This window comes from Chlorella variabilis (assembly GCF_000147415.1).
Source record: "Chlorella variabilis unplaced genomic scaffold CHLNCscaffold_16, whole genome shotgun sequence".
Classification (NCBI taxonomy): Eukaryota; Viridiplantae; Chlorophyta; class Trebouxiophyceae; order Chlorellales; family Chlorellaceae; genus Chlorella; species Chlorella variabilis.
Window position 1 is genome coordinate 318,831 of NW_005435072.1, and position 17,466 is coordinate 336,296.

The 17,466-nt window shown below is 67.9% G+C and overlaps 5 protein-coding genes across 5 annotated transcripts in view; 4 read left to right on the top strand and 1 right to left on the bottom strand.

Annotated features, from left to right (window-relative positions):
* The window catches only part of CHLNCDRAFT_53532 (hypothetical protein), a gene marked incomplete at both ends in the record, with an annotated part of 2,556 nt that extends 2,079 nt beyond the window's left edge, over positions 1-477 (top strand). Inside the window, one exon of the mRNA XM_005845679.1 lies at positions 253-477. Within this exon, the coding sequence (XP_005845741.1) occupies positions 253-477 (225 nt within the window). The remainder of the gene's footprint in view (positions 1-252) is intronic.
* Positions 478-1,280: 803 nt separating this feature from the next.
* CHLNCDRAFT_53533 (hypothetical protein) lies at positions 1,281-6,836 on the bottom strand (the record flags this gene model as incomplete). Its single annotated transcript, XM_005845790.1, has 16 exons — positions 1,281-1,330; positions 1,535-1,620; positions 1,862-1,992; positions 2,189-2,269; positions 2,468-2,601; positions 2,791-2,856; positions 3,045-3,231; positions 3,550-3,618; positions 3,715-3,801; positions 4,890-5,013; positions 5,285-5,379; positions 5,549-5,718; positions 5,878-6,024; positions 6,256-6,362; positions 6,438-6,623; positions 6,688-6,836. The coding sequence occupies 16 exons, from the start codon at positions 6,834-6,836 to the stop codon at positions 1,281-1,283; spliced, it is 1,869 nt and encodes a 622-aa protein (XP_005845852.1).
* An 881-nt stretch (positions 6,837-7,717) lies between these two features.
* CHLNCDRAFT_58434 (hypothetical protein) lies at positions 7,718-8,820 on the top strand (the record flags this gene model as incomplete). Its single annotated transcript, XM_005845680.1, has 3 exons — positions 7,718-7,818; positions 8,174-8,529; positions 8,668-8,820. The coding sequence occupies exons 1-3, from the start codon at positions 7,758-7,760 to the stop codon at positions 8,818-8,820; spliced, it is 570 nt and encodes a 189-aa protein (XP_005845742.1). The 5' UTR covers positions 7,718-7,757.
* A 3,611-nt stretch (positions 8,821-12,431) lies between these two features.
* Positions 12,432-14,342, top strand: CHLNCDRAFT_136351 (hypothetical protein; the record flags this gene model as incomplete). Its single annotated transcript, XM_005845681.1, has 5 exons — positions 12,432-12,597; positions 12,777-13,270; positions 13,393-13,573; positions 13,745-13,851; positions 13,998-14,342. 5 exons carry the CDS (start codon positions 12,432-12,434, stop codon positions 14,340-14,342), a joined length of 1,293 nt encoding a protein of 430 aa, XP_005845743.1.
* A 635-nt stretch (positions 14,343-14,977) lies between these two features.
* The window catches only part of CHLNCDRAFT_136352 (hypothetical protein), a gene marked incomplete at both ends in the record, with an annotated part of 4,537 nt that continues 2,048 nt past the window's right edge, over positions 14,978-17,466 (top strand). Inside the window, 7 exons of the mRNA XM_005845682.1 lie at positions 14,978-15,364; positions 15,480-15,581; positions 15,896-16,054; positions 16,250-16,306; positions 16,479-16,598; positions 16,858-16,989; positions 17,260-17,423. Of these exons, the coding sequence (XP_005845744.1) occupies positions 14,978-15,364; positions 15,480-15,581; positions 15,896-16,054; positions 16,250-16,306; positions 16,479-16,598; positions 16,858-16,989; positions 17,260-17,423 (1,121 nt within the window). The remainder of the gene's footprint in view (positions 15,365-15,479; positions 15,582-15,895; positions 16,055-16,249; positions 16,307-16,478; positions 16,599-16,857; positions 16,990-17,259; positions 17,424-17,466) is intronic.

Consider the following 17,466-nt stretch of genomic DNA (forward strand, 5'->3'; position numbering starts at 1 on the left):
CGCAGCGGCGGCACCATGTCCCGCTTTGCGAGCATTGTCCTCATCATCTGCGAGAAGCAGATCTTGTTGCTCGCCAGCGTCCCTTTGTGCAGCTGCGGGGGGCTGCGCATGGGAAGCAGGTGCCTCAAGCTCGCTGTCCACAGCATGTGTCCACAGCAGCATCAGCCAGATGATTTGGCTGGGCCGCTTGCCCGCGAGCGCATAGCGGTTGACGCGCTGCTGCCCCTGCTTGTGCCCCGCCTGTCCCTGCAGATGCTCACCGGGACGCTCGCGAGCAACAAGATCTGCTTCTCGCAGATGATGAGGACAATGCTCGCCAAGCGGGACATGCTGCCGCCGCTGCCGGCCTCCTGTCCGCGCGAGCTGCAAGCCCTGGTCAGCGCTTGCCTCGGCCCTGACCCTGTCGCTCGACCCAGCTTCCCTGCCATCCTGGCGCAGCTGGAGGCCTTGCAGGCGGGCCTGGTGGCTGCGCAGTAATGGCCCCAGCGTGACACCTGCAGCACCGCCTATTCTGCTTCTTGCCCCAACACCTTCCCTCACACTCTGCCTCCCACATAAGAGCCCTCCATGAACCCCTCCTGCCTGAATCCAATCAGAAGCTACCACTCTCCATGCGCCATGCGGCTGTTTTTCTCTTCCGCCATGCCTGGCCTCGTGCACGTGTACCTCCCCCCTGCTGTCGCCCATCATTCTTGTGACCGCCAGCGGCTCGATTGCCTCGCCCCGTAGCGGCAGCCTGTTCCTCTTCACCGTTTCTATCTTGTTTTATCTCTTGATTTCCAATCCCCTTCCTCCGATAACGCGGTGCAGCGCTGCTTCCTAGCAGCTCTACAGCTGCCGCAGCAACTCAATTTTGTTTCATGCATTCTCTCTCCTGGTCCAACAATACTTCTTCCAGTTCATTTCAATACTGTCGGCGTTTTTCACTAGGCATCTGGTGCAGACCGACTCCTCCATGAGACACCACCATTTCTTGGCTCAAAATTCTGTACCTGTTCCTGGCTGGTTGATCTCAAAATTCAATTACAATCAAGTAAGCTGCGACCAAGTGAAATCTCATCAAATCAAATAGCAGTTCACATAGGGCCTTTTTGCAACTTTCCGCATCCGGAAATCACAAAACACCGGCGCGTCATTTGTTCGGCGGTCTTGGCAAAATCGGAGGAAAACGCTCAGAAGGATGGCAAGGCAGGAGGAGAGCCGGTGGAATGGAGGGGATATGACAACGCGCTAATGCAGCACGCTGCTATCCAGCTCGCTGGTTAGCCCCAGGCGCAGACCTACGCCTTCGGTGGCGGCTGCGCGCCCACCCACCATTCCACAAACTCTCCTGCAGGAAAAACAGAACCGCCGGCTCATGGGAAGCGTGTCTGGCAGCCCATGCCCGTACCCGCCGCATGCACAGACAGCCATGCCGCTCTTTGCGCGGTTGCCTTGCGGGCACGGCTGCCCCATGCCTTCCACGACGCAAACCACCATGACCACAACCGCATGTATCCTCACACCGGCATCGCCCACGGAGGCGGTCGCTCACCCAGCTGGATGCTTCCATCTTTATTCGTGTCCAGAATCGCCAGAGCGGCCTTCACTTCGTCCCCGCTCAGCTCCGTGTAGCGAGCGCTGCACGGCCCGGGATTGAGGAAGCCAGTGGGCAGGGCAGGGCAGGAGCAGCTCGAGGCCAGCGGCACGCCATCCCGAACAGCAGCTCACCACCACGGGGGGAAGCCCAACAGCGCCTCACCACAAGCACCGAGCCGTGCTCAAACTGCTGCCCCTGCCGTGCCCGTCCAAGCAAGCCAAGCCAAGCCAAGCCAAGCCAAGCCAAGCTGAGCTGAGCCAAGCCAAGCCAAGCACGGCTCACCACAGGCGCTGGAACTCATCCAGCGACAGCACGCCGTTGTCGTCGGCGTCAAAGGCTGAGAAGACGGTGGCGATGTCGGCGGCCTGGGAATCAGTGATGCCGTACTTGGAGGCCTCGAAGCCATACAACCGCTGCAGGGCAGGGCGGGAGGAGGCAGAGGGGTTGCGGGTGAGGGTATGGCAGGAACGGGCTGTGCGGGGAGGAGCGTGGCGGGCCAGGCATGGCCCCCGAACACCCGTTGCGGGCGGCGCCGCCCGTGCCAGACCATATTGCAAGGCGGCCGGCGCTGGAGCTCGGAACGCGGGCTGCCATGCACCCCACCCGCACCTGCGCCTTCTCCAGGGTCAGGTAGGCGGCCAGGTCTTTGAGCATGGCATCGGAGCTGGCGCCGCCGCCCTGCTGCTGCTCCTGCACGCACGACAGCGGCGCACGCGGGCACACCAGCCGCTCAGGCCAGGCCCTTGCCAGCCCCAGGCGGCCACTCGCGGCCCAGGCGTCCCTGCCAAACACCTCTTCCGACCGCACGCCCCCAGCGCGACACACCCGCAGCCCCCAGCGCGACACACCCGCAGCGCCACACACCACACCAGGCGCCAAAGGCCCCACCTTGATCAGGCCCGCCATCTTGTTGAGCGCGCCCAGAACCTTGGCTGTGTTTATGGCGTCGGCGGCCTTGTCCAGGGTAGCCAGGCCGGTGGGGCTGGGCCCTGCCAGGTCCTTGACCGCTGTGAGGAAGGCGGCTGCGGTAAGACACCACAGTCGGTGGCCGGGTCAGCAAAATGGATGGGTGCCGGGTGGGCAAGCAGACAGGTGTAGCCTCAAGCAAAATGTGGAAAGGAACTCCCCAGGGATGTGCCGCATCGTTGAGGGCCGGGCGAGCCCCGGGCCCAGCCGCGGGGCCCACACCATTGGTGCTGCCCCCCGCTCACCGCTGTTCACGTTGAACTGCTGGATGGCAGTGAGCACCATACCCAGCCTGATGAGGTCCAGGAAGGCTGCAGGCAGGCAGGCAGGCGCCGCAGGCAGGGCGGCGGGCCAGCCCGTCGGTACAGCCAGCGGGTGGCGCATGGGACACAGCGGCCAGGCAAGGCAACACAGTGCACACACACACACCACACACACATACACACGGCCTGGAGATTATACCCTCTTGTTTGCGAGCCGGCCGGCCAGCGCCGCCCACCTCCGATGAAGTAGTATCCAGACAGGAAGTAGGCGATCGCCTGGAGCGCCACCGCGCCAAAGCCGTACTGCGGAACCGCCTCCCCCAGGAAGTTGCCCCCCACAAAGGCGCCGTAGGCGGCCCCCACGTCCAGGAACACCTGGATGAGCGCCAGCCCCGAGAACTTGGCGCCCTGCTTGACCATGACCTGTGGGGATGGAGAGGGGGAGCGGGGGAGAGGGAGGGAGAGTGTGTGGGTGGGTGGGTGGCCCGGCTCTGCTCTCAGTGGCCTATCAGGGCCGATCGGGGCATGTGTCGCAAGTTCCTTTGCGTGTATTCAGGCTATACACCCAAGAGAAAAAGCATCATGGCGAGGTGACTGTGACACAGGTACAGGGTGGGTGGGTGGCAGGGGCCGGTGGCACGGCGAGGCAGCCGACAGCGGGCATGAGCGGGGGCATGGCGGGGGCTTTGCGCGAGGCGCAGCCAGCCAGCCAGCCAGCCAGCCACCCGCCCAGCCACCCACCTTGCGCAGCTCCTCCGGTGTGAGCTCCCCGCCTGCGCTGCCCACCGTCTCCTGCCACGCCTGGAGCACCTGCGCGGAGCAGGCGGCGGGGAAGGGCCCGGAGAGGTGTGTGCGGGGTGGCGGCGGCCGGTGCCGCTCCCCTGCCAGCCAGCCACAGCACCCCACCTTCTGCGCTCGCTCCTTGTCCAGCCCGCTCTGCTTGAGCGACTCCTCGAACGCCTGGATCTTCTTCTTCTCCTCCTCCTCTGGCGCCTGCAGCGGCGAGGGTGCGCGGGGCCGGCGGCGGCGGCAGACCGTCGGTGCCACAAAGATGAGCGCCCACACCGCGTGCTGCGGGACTTCCTCACTCACACTCACCTTTGTGGCACGGACGATCAGGGGGCGCCTGGTGGCGCGCAGCAGAGGCCTGGGAGCCAGGGCACAGCAGCGGCGCTGTGGCCTGGATGGACTGCTAATGGTGAGAGAAATCATCCTGGTGGTGCCGACGACTGGTGAAACGATTGGCCAGGAGGTCTTCTTGTCGGCTGCAAAATGGAACTGTCTGGGCGGCAGGGGTTCTGGACCAGAAGACAAGACGAGCTAATACGCGTCGGTGCAGTTCACTGGATCGCTCAGCACCTCTTTGCCGCTGTTGCTGGTTCCCCCATCACCCCGCGCTGAGGCCGCTGCCGCCGGCGACCGCCGCTGCCGCAGGCGCCTACTTCCCCGCCGCCGCAGTGGCTGCCCCCTGCCCCGCCGCTCCCCCCTCGTTCAGTTGCGCAAACGTCGCTGTTCAACCCCACAGGGCGCTTCTGCGAGCTCGGTTAATCCCTGTTGTGCCGCCTTTCGCGCCGTGTCGGCATCTCTGTGCACTCAGCGCATAGCGGCCTTGGGAAAATACTTTCCCAAGGCTATTGCAATCATTTTGTCAGCAGGAATACAATGTAGACCTCATACTGCACGCAGGCCTGTCTGTCACTTGGGGTAACCCCGTCAAAACCAGTCAAATGCTGCGGCGAGCCTCAGCACGCTGCCTGCCGTGGCAGCGCGCTGGCCGCCACCCACGACAGGCAGCTCAGGAGATAGAGCTCCATCCACGCGCAGCCCCCATCCTCGAGAGCCTCTGACACATGGCCCATCAAGGCTGGCAGGCTCGCCTCCCCTACATCGGCCCCAGGCGTGGAATGCGGCTCGGCTGCAGCCTGGCTGAGTTGGGTCCCCGCAACCGCCGCCTCCAGCTGCCGCCGCGTGAGGTGCGCGAGTGGCGGCGGCCGCCGGCGGGGCGGCACGCCCGCCTGCGCCTGCGCCAGCCGGTGTCGTGCCGCAAACCGGGCCCGCGCCTGGCGCTCGAGGCGGTGCACCAGCAGCAGCGGGGCGATGAAGCCGAGGGTCGCGCCCAGCCAGGAGTCTAGTGCCCGGCACTGCTGCGCAGGGTCCGGCGGTATGCTGGCAGCAGCCCGGATGGTGGGGCTCACTGCGGCGGAGCTGCAGCCAGGGGAACACGGCGGTGGCGCCGGTAAGCCAGGCGGGGGCGGCATAGACCAGCGCAGGCTGCTCACAGAGGCCGCCTGTGTCTGCCGCTGCACCGGGAGGCTTCCGGGAGCCTGCTAGGCGCACCCCCCCTTCCACCCGGGCGGCTCCTGGCACGAGCATGTCGCCTGGCGTGGCCAGGCAGGCGGCGGGGCAGGCGCTGCTCCTTCAGCCGCTGCCAGCTGGCGCCTGCTGCCGCTGCCAGCTGGCACCTGCTGCCACTCACTGTACGATGCTGAGCGTGCCGTATAGGTCTGCCAGCGGCGCCTCTACGCCCGCCGCCGCCAGCAGCCGGCAGCAGGGGCTCCTACCCACAAGCAGCTACACAACAGTTGGCGGTTGGGGCGGTGTGTGTTTGCCAGCGCGTGTGTGGTGGGGACTGGGCAGCTTGGCAGCGCCGCGCTGAGCTGCTGCACCCCGCAGCCCCCGCAGCTGGCAACGTGCAGCATCCGTGCCGCTCAGGCAGCGAGGTGGGCGGGCGGGCCCTCACCGGCAGCAGGATGAGGCCCGGCAGCACCAGGCAGGTGGAGACCAGCTGCAGGCGGCCCCACAGGATGTACAGGCTCATCCACACTGTGTGGCTGGACAGCAGGAACAGTCCCAGCAGGCGGGAGGGGCTGCCGCCGTGGCGCTCAAACATGTTGAGCGGCCCGTACGTCGCTGCAAGCGGGGCAAGGCAGCCGGGGGCGGCTGCACTGTCAGGCCCTGCGGCTTTCTGGCGCTGGGGACTGGCACAGCCGGCAGAGCGGCGAGGGCGCTAAGTTGGAGGTAGGAGGCTGGCCCTGCAACGGGCTGGGCAGGCCCGGGCATGCAACTCACAGAAGGCTCGGACGAGGAAAGCGAGGTGCAGCGCCGCGCCGGAGGCCAGCAGCTCGCGGCGTGCCACGTAGGCTCGCTGGCGGCGGCAGCACATGGCTGCCAGGCCCGCCGCCAGCGCCACGTGCGTGCTTCCCAGCAAGGTCAGGCCTGCGTGCGCGCAAGGGAGGGCATGCCAGTGGCGCGCATCGGGCATGCACGGCTATGGGGCATACTGAGCGGAAGCTGGGAGGTGTGCTGCATGAGCTCAGTGGAGTGGGATGCACATGCGGGCCGGACAGCTACCCAGCCATGCGGGCATTGGGGCGCCACCGCACACAAGCTGCGTCGGGAGCAGCTGGAAGCCCATGCCGCCAGCCGCGCGCGGTGGCGGGCACTCACCCCAGCTCCCCTCTGCCGCAAGCTTGGCGCACAGGTAGACGGTGAGAAGCAGGGCGCTCAGCAGGTGACCCACACCGTCGCAGTGGACCGAGATGGCGTTGGATTCTCTGCAGCAGCTGTGTGTGTGTGGTGTGAGGACTGAGTCGCAGGGGCGAGAGCCCTGCAGGCGGCCGCGCCCTTACCGCCGGTAGGGGTCACCCCGCCACTGCTCCATGCGCTGCCCCATGCGCTCGACCAGCGCCTCCCAGCCCCTTCTGCAGGTCTTCCTGGCCGACAGCAAGTGCGTGGACGCCCGGAAAAGCAGCCTGGTGGGGACCATGAGCTGGTGCACGACGTGGGGCAGCCCGTTCAAGTTGATCGCCCTTTTCCTCCACGGAAACACATGCTGCAGAATGTATGTGAAGCAGGAGAGTGCGTGCCAGAAGTGCGTACGGGGGGACTTTGAGCGACCCGAGGGTGCCGCAGCCTTGAGTGCAGGCTGGCAGGGGACTCGTGCCTGGACCAAGAGAGAGTAAATTATTGGGTAATGCGCCTTCACGATACGATACCTTCGATTTTGCTGACATCTCCTCTGCTGACATGTTGCCCCCTACGAGCAGTAAACTGCGAGACTAGGGGGATGGATGCATGCATGGCCGGATGGATGCATGCTTGGGGAATTGTACATGGCTGGCGGGCGCTGCCCTGCGCCGCGCCCAGCACTGCTAGCATGCATGCGGTCGTCGAGCTGAGCTGGTGCTCGCCAAACACCACACGGGGCATGCCTGGAGAGGCTGAGAGAGCAGTGCGCAGTGCATGCAACCTAACCTGGCGGGCAAGCTCCTAGCCAGGCGGGGCGCTGCTGCTCCAATGCGGCATTCCCTGCTCGTCAACGCGGGCGCCGCCACTCCTTCCAGGATGCCTCCTGAGGGGCCCTCCCCGCTCACCCCCTACCCCATCCCACCTGTCCTGGAAATTTACCTGTCGGCGCCGCAAAAGTACCGGCAGTCGGCCGCTGGCGAGGCAGAAGCGGCGCAATGAATCGGCGAGCGGGCTTGACACGCCGGCTCGACGCTGCGGCACCCACAGCCGGGGGCAGATGCGTCCGCTGGGCATCAACGGCACGCCCGAGAAGATGGAGTCGATGAAATTTAAGATGGGAACTGGGGCTGACGCCACATGCCGGATGCAGGGCAGCAAAGTGATGCACAGCACATGAAATTCCGCTGGAACAAAGCGGCGCCATCCGCCGCCGCCCGAGTGTTGCCGCCAGCTGCCCAGCTGCGCAGCCGGCCTGGCGGGACGCTTCACGAGGGCCGGCGCCCATTGGTAAAGCTCCATGCTTGCTCAGACGGTTGTCAAGAGGCCAAACCCATCGCATGCCCTCCCGGATTGCCAGCTGGGCCTGTGCCATCAATGATGCCGGGCATCTGAATGCCGCCGCGCGGCCCTCACTCGCTGCGTCCCTTTCTCAGATCACTTAGGCCGGTGAGGTTAGACCCTACACCGCAGGCGTAGGACAAATGGCCGCTGGTGCCCCACACCTCGCGCTTCTCCTAGCCGCCACGCTGCTGCTGGCAGGCGGTAAGCACTGGGGCGATGAATGGGCGCGTGGCATGGGGCCGCCGGGCGCGTGCAAAGGCCGCGTGCCGCAACCCGGGACCCATGCATGGGTGGTGGTGGGGGCGGCGGCGGCGCGCTTAGGGTCACTTTGCCCTCGTCGCTCATGCCCGCCATCTCAGCCGCACCCCGCGGAAGCTATGCCCGGGGGTGCTTAAGGGCCGTATCTGGGCCTGTTGGGCCCCTCGTGTCCTCTGTCCTGGAGGCTCCAGCGAGCCAAATTCCACCCTCTCCGCCCAGCTTCCTCGGGCCCGCCGCTGGCTTCCCAAGCCTGCCGCCGACCCGGATTCCTGCCGCCTGTCCCCCTTCCCGCCCGCAGGCGCGGCGGCCTACGGCTCCTGCTCGGAGGCTTACTGCGTGTCCTGCCCCACCAGCCCCAACGTCTGCAAGGAGTGCAAGGGGCAGCCGGTGGCCAGCTGGGCGGAGCCGCTAGGCGTGTATGCCGCCCCCGATGGCAAGTGCCGGCTGTGCGTTGACCGCGACCAGCACTGCACCGCCTGCAACGGGCGCACGGGTGCCTGCACCTTCTGCGGCCCCAACTACGGCGTGGGGCGGAGAGGGCGCTGCGAGGCGTGTGCCTCGCCGCAGTGCGCGTCGTGCGGCCCTGACGCGCGCAAGTGCCTGTGGTGCCGCACCGGGTACGGCGTGGACGTGCCGACCGGCAAATGCGTGCCGGTGAGTTGAGCCCCGGTCCCGCGCTCTGGCTCTCCTGCTTGTGGCCCACCCCCGGAGGTCTGCCTTGCACCCTGTGCCGAGCCTCCCTCATGCCATCCACGTGCGCCCGTCCCCATTCTGCTCCTGCTCCTCCTGCAGTGCAAGGACCCCGGCTGCGAGCCCAGCGCCTGCGGCATCGATGCCTCCAAGTGCATCCAGTGCAAGGCGGGCTGGCAGCTGAAGAGCGGCAGCGCCGTCGCAGGCAACTGCGTGCTGCAGACGGCAAAGCGCGGGCGCAAGAACCTGCTGTGAGGGGGAGGACAGGCTTGCTAGGTAGGCCTGTGGGCGGGGGGTGGGTGGGTTTGGTGCTGGTAGTGGTGCTGGGTGGGGAGTTGTGTAAAGCAGCGCATCAGTGCATGCGCACTGGCGCTGCGTGCACGGGGCGTGCTGGGGCCGGGCATGAGCTGCCCCACTGACAAGGGCTGCTTGCCTGCTGCTGAATGGCAGTGCAGGAAGACAGTGCAATGCCAATGCTAGACAGGAGACATGACAACGGACGGCTGCCACCCAGCCAGCCCTGCCCCTGCCCTTAAATTCAGTAGAAAGCAGCACAGGAAACACAGTTGTTTTGACCCAACAGCCACCCTAATGCCTCCTCAAATCAGTTTCGGCCATTCTTTGCTCCCCAGCGCCACGCCAGCTCTGATCGCCCACCCTGGGCCTCTGACCTGCTGCTCTGCTCTCCGCAACGGTGCGGCCATTTTGTGATCTGCTTTACATCCTTCATTTTTGTGGGGACGCCCAATCGTTACGCTCTGCTTGCCTGCATGCTGTTGTTGCTTTTTTCCGCTGTGCCGCTGTTTAGCGCCCCCTTTCATCCCTGCCCTGCCTACCTGTGTGTGTGTACGACTTACAATCTTTGCGGTGCAGTTTACATTCATTTATGTGAGATCTATTGAGCAGATGGCTGTCGATTCCATACTGGTTGAATGGTGCTTGCCTGCCAGACACGCCTCCAGACAGAAGGAGGAGAGGGCGGCTCAGGGCAGAAGCACAGCAACTATGCTGCTGTCGCCATCCGCAGGGCCAGCTTCTGGCTTGCTGCTCTCTCCCCTGCCGGGGTCGCCCCTGCCGCCTCTGCCACCCCTGCCTCCTCGCCTGGGCTTCCCTCTGCCGCCTCCGCCGCGCTCGCCCCTGCCGCCGCCACCGCTGGCGGCGATGCCAGCAAGCGCTGCCGCCGCCGCCGCTGCCGCTGCTGCCGCCGCCGCTGTCCCGTCACCGCCCGGCAGCCCATCGTCCTTCTGCTGCTCCGAGTCCGGGCCCTGCTCACCCTCCTGCTGCTCCCGCTGCGGCAGCTGCTCCTCCCCCTGCTCCCCCGCGCCTCCGTCTGGCGGCTGCGAGAGCCCCAGCCTGCCCCGCCCCGCCGTCTGCTGCTCCTCATACGCCGCTCGCCGCGACTTGTACTCACCCCACTGCGCGTGCAGCTGGCGGCGCAGCTCCACCATCCGCTCATAGGCCGCCTTGCAGATGGCGCGGCACTCATCCCGCTCCCGCACAAGCTGCTCTGCGCCCGCCGCGCGCCGCGCCTCCTCCTGGCGCAGAGCCGCCAGCTGGGCCGCCATCGGCGCCTCCTTCTCCCTCATCTGCATTGGCAGGGATGCGGGCAGGCGGGCAGCAGATGTCCTGGGGAGGTGGCCACTCAGGTGGGTTGGACCTCCCTGGCTGGCTGAGCGCACAGCAGCACTCCGGGAGGACTGCAGCAGCCCAGCGCGCTGCCAAGGCTGAGCGTGCGGCAGCGGCCACCTCACCGCGGCAATGGAATCATCCAGCCGCTTGATGCTGCCCTGCACCTGGTCCTCCGTGCTGCTGTCGCCTGCCAGCTGGGAGGCCTTGCTCCTCAGCTGCTCAATGGTGCTGCATGGCCGCGGCGCGGGCGAGGTGTGTATGTGTGTGTGGCATGTGACTTCTGTGCTGTCTTGTACCCCAGGAGGAGTGAAGGAGTGGAAGGCTGCGGCCCGCAGCAGCAGCAGGCAGCTGAGCGGGGCATGCAGGCGCACCGGCGCGCCTACCCACACCAGCCGGTGACAGCAGCGCTGACCTCTCTGCGCTGCCGCCGCTGGCCTGGCCGCCGCCGCCCACCTGCGGCTCTTCTTCAGCGCTTCTATCTGGCCCCGCACCCTGCGCTCCTGCCCCTCCGCCACATCCACAAAGCCCTCCCCAGCCAGCCGGCTCTCCAGCTCGGCTATCTGCTGGTCGATGTCCGCAGCTGCAGGCAGGCAGGAGTGAAGGCAGGCAGGCAGGCAGGCAGGCAGGTGAGGCAGGCACACAGGTGGGCTCGAAGGCAGGAAGGCAGGCACGAGAACAGGCAGCCAGGCAGCCGGCAGGCAAGCAGCTGCCGCCCCACACGCACCGCTGGCAATCTTCAGGCCGCTCTTCATCTCGCGCAGCGAGGCCTTGGTGCGCTGGCGTGCTGTCGCGGCCTCCTCCAGCTGCGCCGCCAGCCACGCGCGCTGGCTCTGCACGCATGGCCGGCCAGGCGGCGGCGTGCATGGTGGGGAGCAGCTCGGAGCGGCGGGTGGCAGACAGGTGCGGGTGGGATGGCCTGGAGCAATGCCCGGCGGTGCTCTGCTTGCAGGCAAGGCGCGGTGCCTGCTGGCATGCCTAGCGTGGCAAGCCAGACAGGCGGCCTCCATGCGCAGGGCCTCACCGTCGCGGCCTGCAGCTGGCCGCGCAGCTGGGCGAGCCTGTCCTGCAGGGCCCGGGCCTCGGCGCCCCGCTCCTTGCCCTCCCCCTCGCCCCGCCTGCTGCTGCTCAGAGCCTCGACCAGCTCCTCGGCGCGCTGCTTGTGCTTGGCGACTGCGGGCAGGGACAGGGCAGGGCAGGGCAGGGCAGGGCAGGGGGTGGCTGGAAAAGCGCAGCTGCCGGGGCCGCCAGCTGGCCAGAAGCGCGCATCATCGGGCCATGCGTCGGCCGAGCCTGGCCTGCCCCTGGCTCACTTGTTTGCTGCAGGGCATTGATCATCGCCCGAGCCTCGGCATCGTCGGGACGCGGCGGCCGCACCAGCCTGGGGCCCCGGCCTCGCCCTGACGAGCCCCGCCCCCGCCCCCGCCCCCGCCCGCCGCGCCCGCCCCTCCCCGGGCCTGCCTCACTGCTGTCAGCAGCTGGCTGCTGTGCGTCCGATTCAGCCAGAGGCGGCGCCCCAGCTGCCGGCTGCCCTGCCTCCGCAGCAGACATGGCGGGCAGGCAGGTGGAGCACAGGCTGGCCTGCAGGCAAAGGGCATACATCCAGGCAGCAGGCATAACCCTCAGCAGGGGTGCTGCCTGTGAGGGGCACTGGGCAGACGGGATGTGCTTGCAGCAGCGCGTGGGCGTGAGCGGCGAACCGGCGGCGGCGGCAAGTGACCGCTGACCGTAGGCTGCGTCCCGCGGGGTGCGCGGATGGCTACTGCTCGCCCTGCTCGAGTGCTGGGGGGGCGTCTTGTGTCCTGCCGCTGCGACCCTACCTGCGACCGCGGCAGTCCAGGGCGCACACACTCGCGACTGACCCTCCACTGCGCTCCACGGAGTAGAAGAAGTGAAATGATGATCACACAGCCCCTTCAAGCGCCCTACTTTGTGGCATGGCTGCGCCCAGATGGCGGCGCCGGGCGGGAGCTCAGCAGGGGGGCATTGCAAGGGTGTGCCGGATCCCGGTGTTGTCAATACCAGGGCACAGGCTGAAAGAGCGGCCACCTTATGATCATGCGTTGCTCCAGCATGCCCCCTGCCACCCGCCACCCGCCGCAACGGCGGCTTGCCCACTACCTTCTTGGCACATGATGGCGGGCCACATTCATTTATTAATACATACACCCAGTGCATTATTTGTTCCTCTCTGGATCTAATTCCTGCACGCCTGGCTCAGGCTCCCTCTGGCCGACGGCATGCTGGAAGTGCGGGAGGTCCCGGGCAAGGGCCGCGGCGTGTTTGCCACACGGACCATTACAGGTGGCGAGGTGGTGCTGCGGGAGCCACCGCTACTGCTATACCCCCAGCAGAGCACCGCTGCCGCCTTCTGCTCCTTCTGCCTGCGCGCATTCAACTCCCTAGGTGGGCGCTGAAGCGTGGTCCGTGCAGTGCAGCTGTCTGGGCAGCCCAGCGGCAGCGCGGGGCGGCGGCTGGCGGCAGCGGCGGCGGCAGGCTTGCCCCGTGTGCCCCACCACAATGCATGCGCCAGTGCCAGTGCTTCTGTGCCCCCTGCATACCTCCTCTGACCTTGCATGCTGCAGAAGACAGCGCCGCGGCGGTGGTGCCATGCGGCACCTGCGGCCGAGTGGGCTTCTGCAGCTCCGCATGCGCGGCGGCAGCCGCGGCCGATGTGGGCAGCCACTGCGCCGCTGTCTGCGGCCTGCTGGCGGCCTGCAACACCGCAGGACTTAGCGACGAGCAGCAGACGGCACTGCAGTTCCTGGCCCGCTGCTGCGCCCTGCGCCAGGCGGCAGCAGCCGGCGACGCGGCGGCGGCGGCCCGGTGCGCCGCCATTGCAGGCCTGGCCGCGCCGCCGCCGCTGGTGCCGCATCCAGCTGAGCAGCAGAGCGCACCAGGCACGGGCAGCAACAGCAGCACTGATGTGGTTGTGCGGGAGCTGCACGGGCGGCTGAGCCACGCGTTGGCAGCGATAGGCGCGGGCCCGGCGGCGGCGCTGTCGCCGGCGGAAGCGGCAGAGCTGCTGCGCAAGGAGGCCACCAACGGCTACGGAGTCATGGCGCCCTCCGCACCCGACGTGAGCTCCTTTTCAAGAGGGGTTCGTTTCTGACCTGCGCGCAGCGGGCGGCCGCTGGGCTGACCTTGCCCAGGTGTGCACCGGCCCTGCCTCCACCACGTGCTGCCACTCTCTGGCTGCAGGGGGAGCGGCGCATCCGCGGCACCGCTCTCTACGCCCAGGCCTCCCTCATCAACCACGAGTGCCTGCCCAACGTGGCACGCTTCGACCGCTTTGACGCCAGCTCAGCGCCCGCCAGCTCAGCGCCGCACCCCGGCGCCAACACCGCGGTCGAGTTCCGCGCCCTGCACGACATCCCAGCCGGTGCGTGGCTGTAGCCTGCCTGCGGCTTTTTGGTCGGGAGCGGCTGCCACCGGCTGCCGCTCATCGGCAGGCTCCTGCGCCCCTGCGGCGCCAGGATTTGAGCGTGTGGCCCGCGCCTGCTTGGACCAGTCTGCCTGAGCAGATTCCTGCCACCTGCACGGCTGCCTGCAGGCGAGGAGCTGACACAGAGCTACTTCCCGCTGCCCTGGCCGCTGGCCGATCGCCAGCAGCGCTGCCAGGAGGACTATGGCTTCCAGTGCACCTGCCCCCGCTGCAAGGTGCGCGGGCTCCCTGCCTGCCTGCTCTGTGCCTGCCTGCGTGCCGCTGGTGTGCTGTTTGGCGGGCAGAGGGCGGCGCGTCGTGGGCAGCTGCCGGGCCTGGCTGCCGATGTGCCTCTTATGTGCAAGCGTGTGCCTGGCTGCAGGAGGAGGCCACATGGTCTGACAGCGAGTGGGAGGCGGACGGGGACGCCGGAATGGAGGATGCTTTGGCTGCGGAGGGAGCAGCTGACGGCGCCGCTTGCGGGCACCACTCCCACCAGCACGATGCGCCGGGCGGCGGGCCAGCGGCAGCGGAGCAGGAGGGCGGGGCAGACCCGGCCTGCATTAGCCTCTTCCTCCTCAAGTACGTGTGCCCGGCGGAGGGCTGCTACGGCACGCTGGCGCCGCTACCGCCGGGCGCCGGCGCCGGCGACCAGTATGAGTGCAACATGTGCGGGCGGCGGCGCAGCGAGGCGGAGTTTATGGCTGAGCTGGAGGCGGCGCAGTAGGGGCTGCAAGCGGCGGCAGGGCTGGCGCTGGCAGCGGCGGCGAGGCGCAGCGGTGGCGTGGCGCCAGCGGCACTGCGGGTGGGGACATCCCGGGGCTGGCACGTGCTGCTTGCATGTGTGTGCTGGGTGCTGGTGCATTGTGTGCAACGGCTGCGGGCCCTGTAATGCTGCCAGCAGGCGAGCTGTCGCAGCCTGTGGGGGGCGGGCCGCCCGCCGATGAGCGGCCGGGACACACACCAGGTCCCGCTGGCCCGAGGCGGCTGGCCCGGGCAGTGTTTGGCGCCTCCAGTCAGAACACGGGGGTATCTAGCCGGCGTTCAGTCCCTGAGACCTTCACCAGGAAGGCTGCGGCCATGCGGCTGCCGCGCTGCAACGGCTGTCCGCAGGCCTGCATTTATGGTGACCTGCGCAACGCGGGAAGGTTTCACGAGAAAGCAAACTTTCGACCACCGCCAGCTCAGCTGCCTTGTCGGCAGCAGCTCCCGCCAGCCGCCTGTTTTCCGCTCCCTCACGCTGTTTGGTGGACAGCTGCTACCAGCACTTGCGTCCCAACGGCCCGCCACCACCTGTCGTCGGGGCAGAGTCTGTTGGTCCGGGCGCAGTGAAAGAGGCGCGGGGCACGCGACAACAGCAGCATGGACCGGCGCAAGACGCTGGCGGGGCTCAGCCCCGCGCAGCTCAACGCGCGGGTCAGCCTGGCGCCGCGGGGCATGGCGGGCAAGGGCGGCGCCGCCGCCGGCGGCAAGCTGCCCATCGAAAAGGCACTGAGCCGCATGTCGCTGGCGGGGCCCGTGACCCGCCGCTCCTCGGCCTACACCACCAGCAAGGCCACCGGCCTCAAGAGCGACCCGCGGCCCGTCAGCGACAAGGGCTTCCAGCAGGCCTGCATTCGCACCGTCATCGCTTACCTGGCGGCCCACGGCTTTGAGTACGCCATCACGCCCAAGGCGCGCCGTGCCTCCGCCTCTGCCGCTCCACCGCGTGCTTTGCACCACACAAGTCGCGGCAGGCTGGCGGGCGGTGTGCAGGGCGCTGGGCGCAGCCTGCAGCAGCTGGAGGAGGCCGCTGCCGCCTGTCACCTGTCACCTGCCGCCGCCTGCGTTCTCCCTTCCTCCTGCTTGTTTCTGGCGCGTGCAGGTGCTGGCCAGCCCCACCACCAAGGACTTCACCAATGTGATGATGTTCCTGTACCGCCAGTTTGATCCTGTACTGCCAAAGACATTCAAGCTGGAGGAGGAGGTGAGGGGGCTGCCGCCGCCGCCGGCTGCCTGCCTTCCGGCGTTGCCCGGGCTCTGCTGCTGGCTGGCGGCTGGCGGCTGTCGGGGGCTGCTGCCTGCTTCTGCCTGCTGCTGCTGTCTGCGTGGCTGCTGCTTCCGCCAGCGGTGCTGGGCATGCCACATGAACCAGGATGGGGCAGGCAGCCCTTGCGCACATTGGCGGCCTCAGCGCAGCCCCGGCTGGCGGCAAGGGTGCACGCAGAGGCGGCAGTCGAGCCGCCATGTCCCATCGCCTGCCATGCTGCCCCCCCGTGGTGTACCACAACTGTACCGCAGGTACCGCAGCTGTACAAGCGCCTCAGGTACCCCTTCCAGATCAGCAAGAGCAACCTGACGGCGGTGGGGTCCCCACACACATGGCCCTCCCTGCTTGTGGCGCTGACCTGGCTGGTGGAGCTGCTCAACTACCAGCAGCGGGCAGAGGCGGCGCGCCAGGTGCGGCGGCGCCCTGCCAGCGGGGGCATGGGGCGTGCTGGGGTTCGGCACGCATGCGGTGCGACGGCAGGATGACACGAAAAGTCTCAAAGAGCACGGGCAGGCGAGGTCTGCGGCATGAGCGCAGCGTGCACGCTCATGCACCGGATCCCCGAGCCGCTGCGCCTTGTGCCGCCGCCACCGCCCTGCCTGCAGGATGTGGGGGACGAGCGCAGCCGCACTGAGGCCGAGTTCTTCCAGTATGTCAGCCAGGTGAGTGGATGGCAGGTGGAGGCAGCCAGGGTGTGGGTGTGCAGCCTCCCGCTGCTGCCTGGTGTGGCGGAGGCCTCTCACGCCTCCCACGCTCTGGTGGTGAAACGGCGGTCCCACCGGCGCTCCCGCTGGGCCTCACGGTACCGGCGGTGTGCCGCACATGGTACCGCAGGTGTACCGCTACTTCATGACCGGCGACGACGCTAAGTGCGAGGAGGCCGACGGCGAGCAGGCGGGGGAGTTTGAGGCGCGGGCGGCGGGCATCCGCCAAGACACGGAGCGCCTGCAGGCGGTGGGTGGGCGCTGGCGCTGCGGGCTGGCGGCTATGGGCTGCGGCTGCGGGGCCGCGCTTGTGTGGCGCTGGGTGGGGCAAGCGTCCCAGGCGGCCTGAGCTCCGCCTCGGCCGGGGCGGCCCGCTCGCCGCCTTGCCGCCATCGGTGCTCCCGTGCAGCCTCCGCATTCCTGCAACGCCACGCGGCCTGCCTGGCAATACCACCTGCCGGCCGGCTTCCTTCACCTGCCCCACCCCTCCCACCCGCCCGCTCCCGCAGTCCAACGACGCGCTGCGCGCCGAGATTGAGCGCCTGCGGGGCGAGCCCAGCCCGCTGGTGGCGGCGCGGGCGGCGCGCGAGGAGACGCTGGGCGACAAGGAGAAGTTCCTCAAGCTGCTGGACAACCTGCAGGTGGGGGTGTGGTGGTGTCTGTGGTGTGGGGGGCGGTGTGTGGGTGTGCATATGTGTTGTGGTTGTGGTTGTGGTGTGTGTGTGTGCGCGTGTGTGTGGGGGGGGGGTGATGCGTAAGTGTGAGCAGAGAGCGCACAGGGCTGTTGCTGGCTGCATGGGGGTTGGTTGGAGCACTGCCCTGCCCTCGCCCACAGCACCTCATGCATACCACCCAACCACACCCCAACGCGCTCGGCCCCTCCCCCTGCGCTCCCCCCGCCCTGCCCCCAGGCTCACAAGGCCTCGCTGCAGCGCAAGCTGGCCGAGCGGAAGGCTGACGTGGCGGCGCAGCAGGCTGAGCTGGCAGGGGTGGAGCGGGAGAACGAGGGGCTGCAGGGGCGCATCGCGGCGCAGACCATCCACCCGCAGGACGTGATGCGCATGAATCAGGAGAGGTGAGTGGGGCGCGGGTGGATGGGCGGTGGTGGTGGTGAGTGG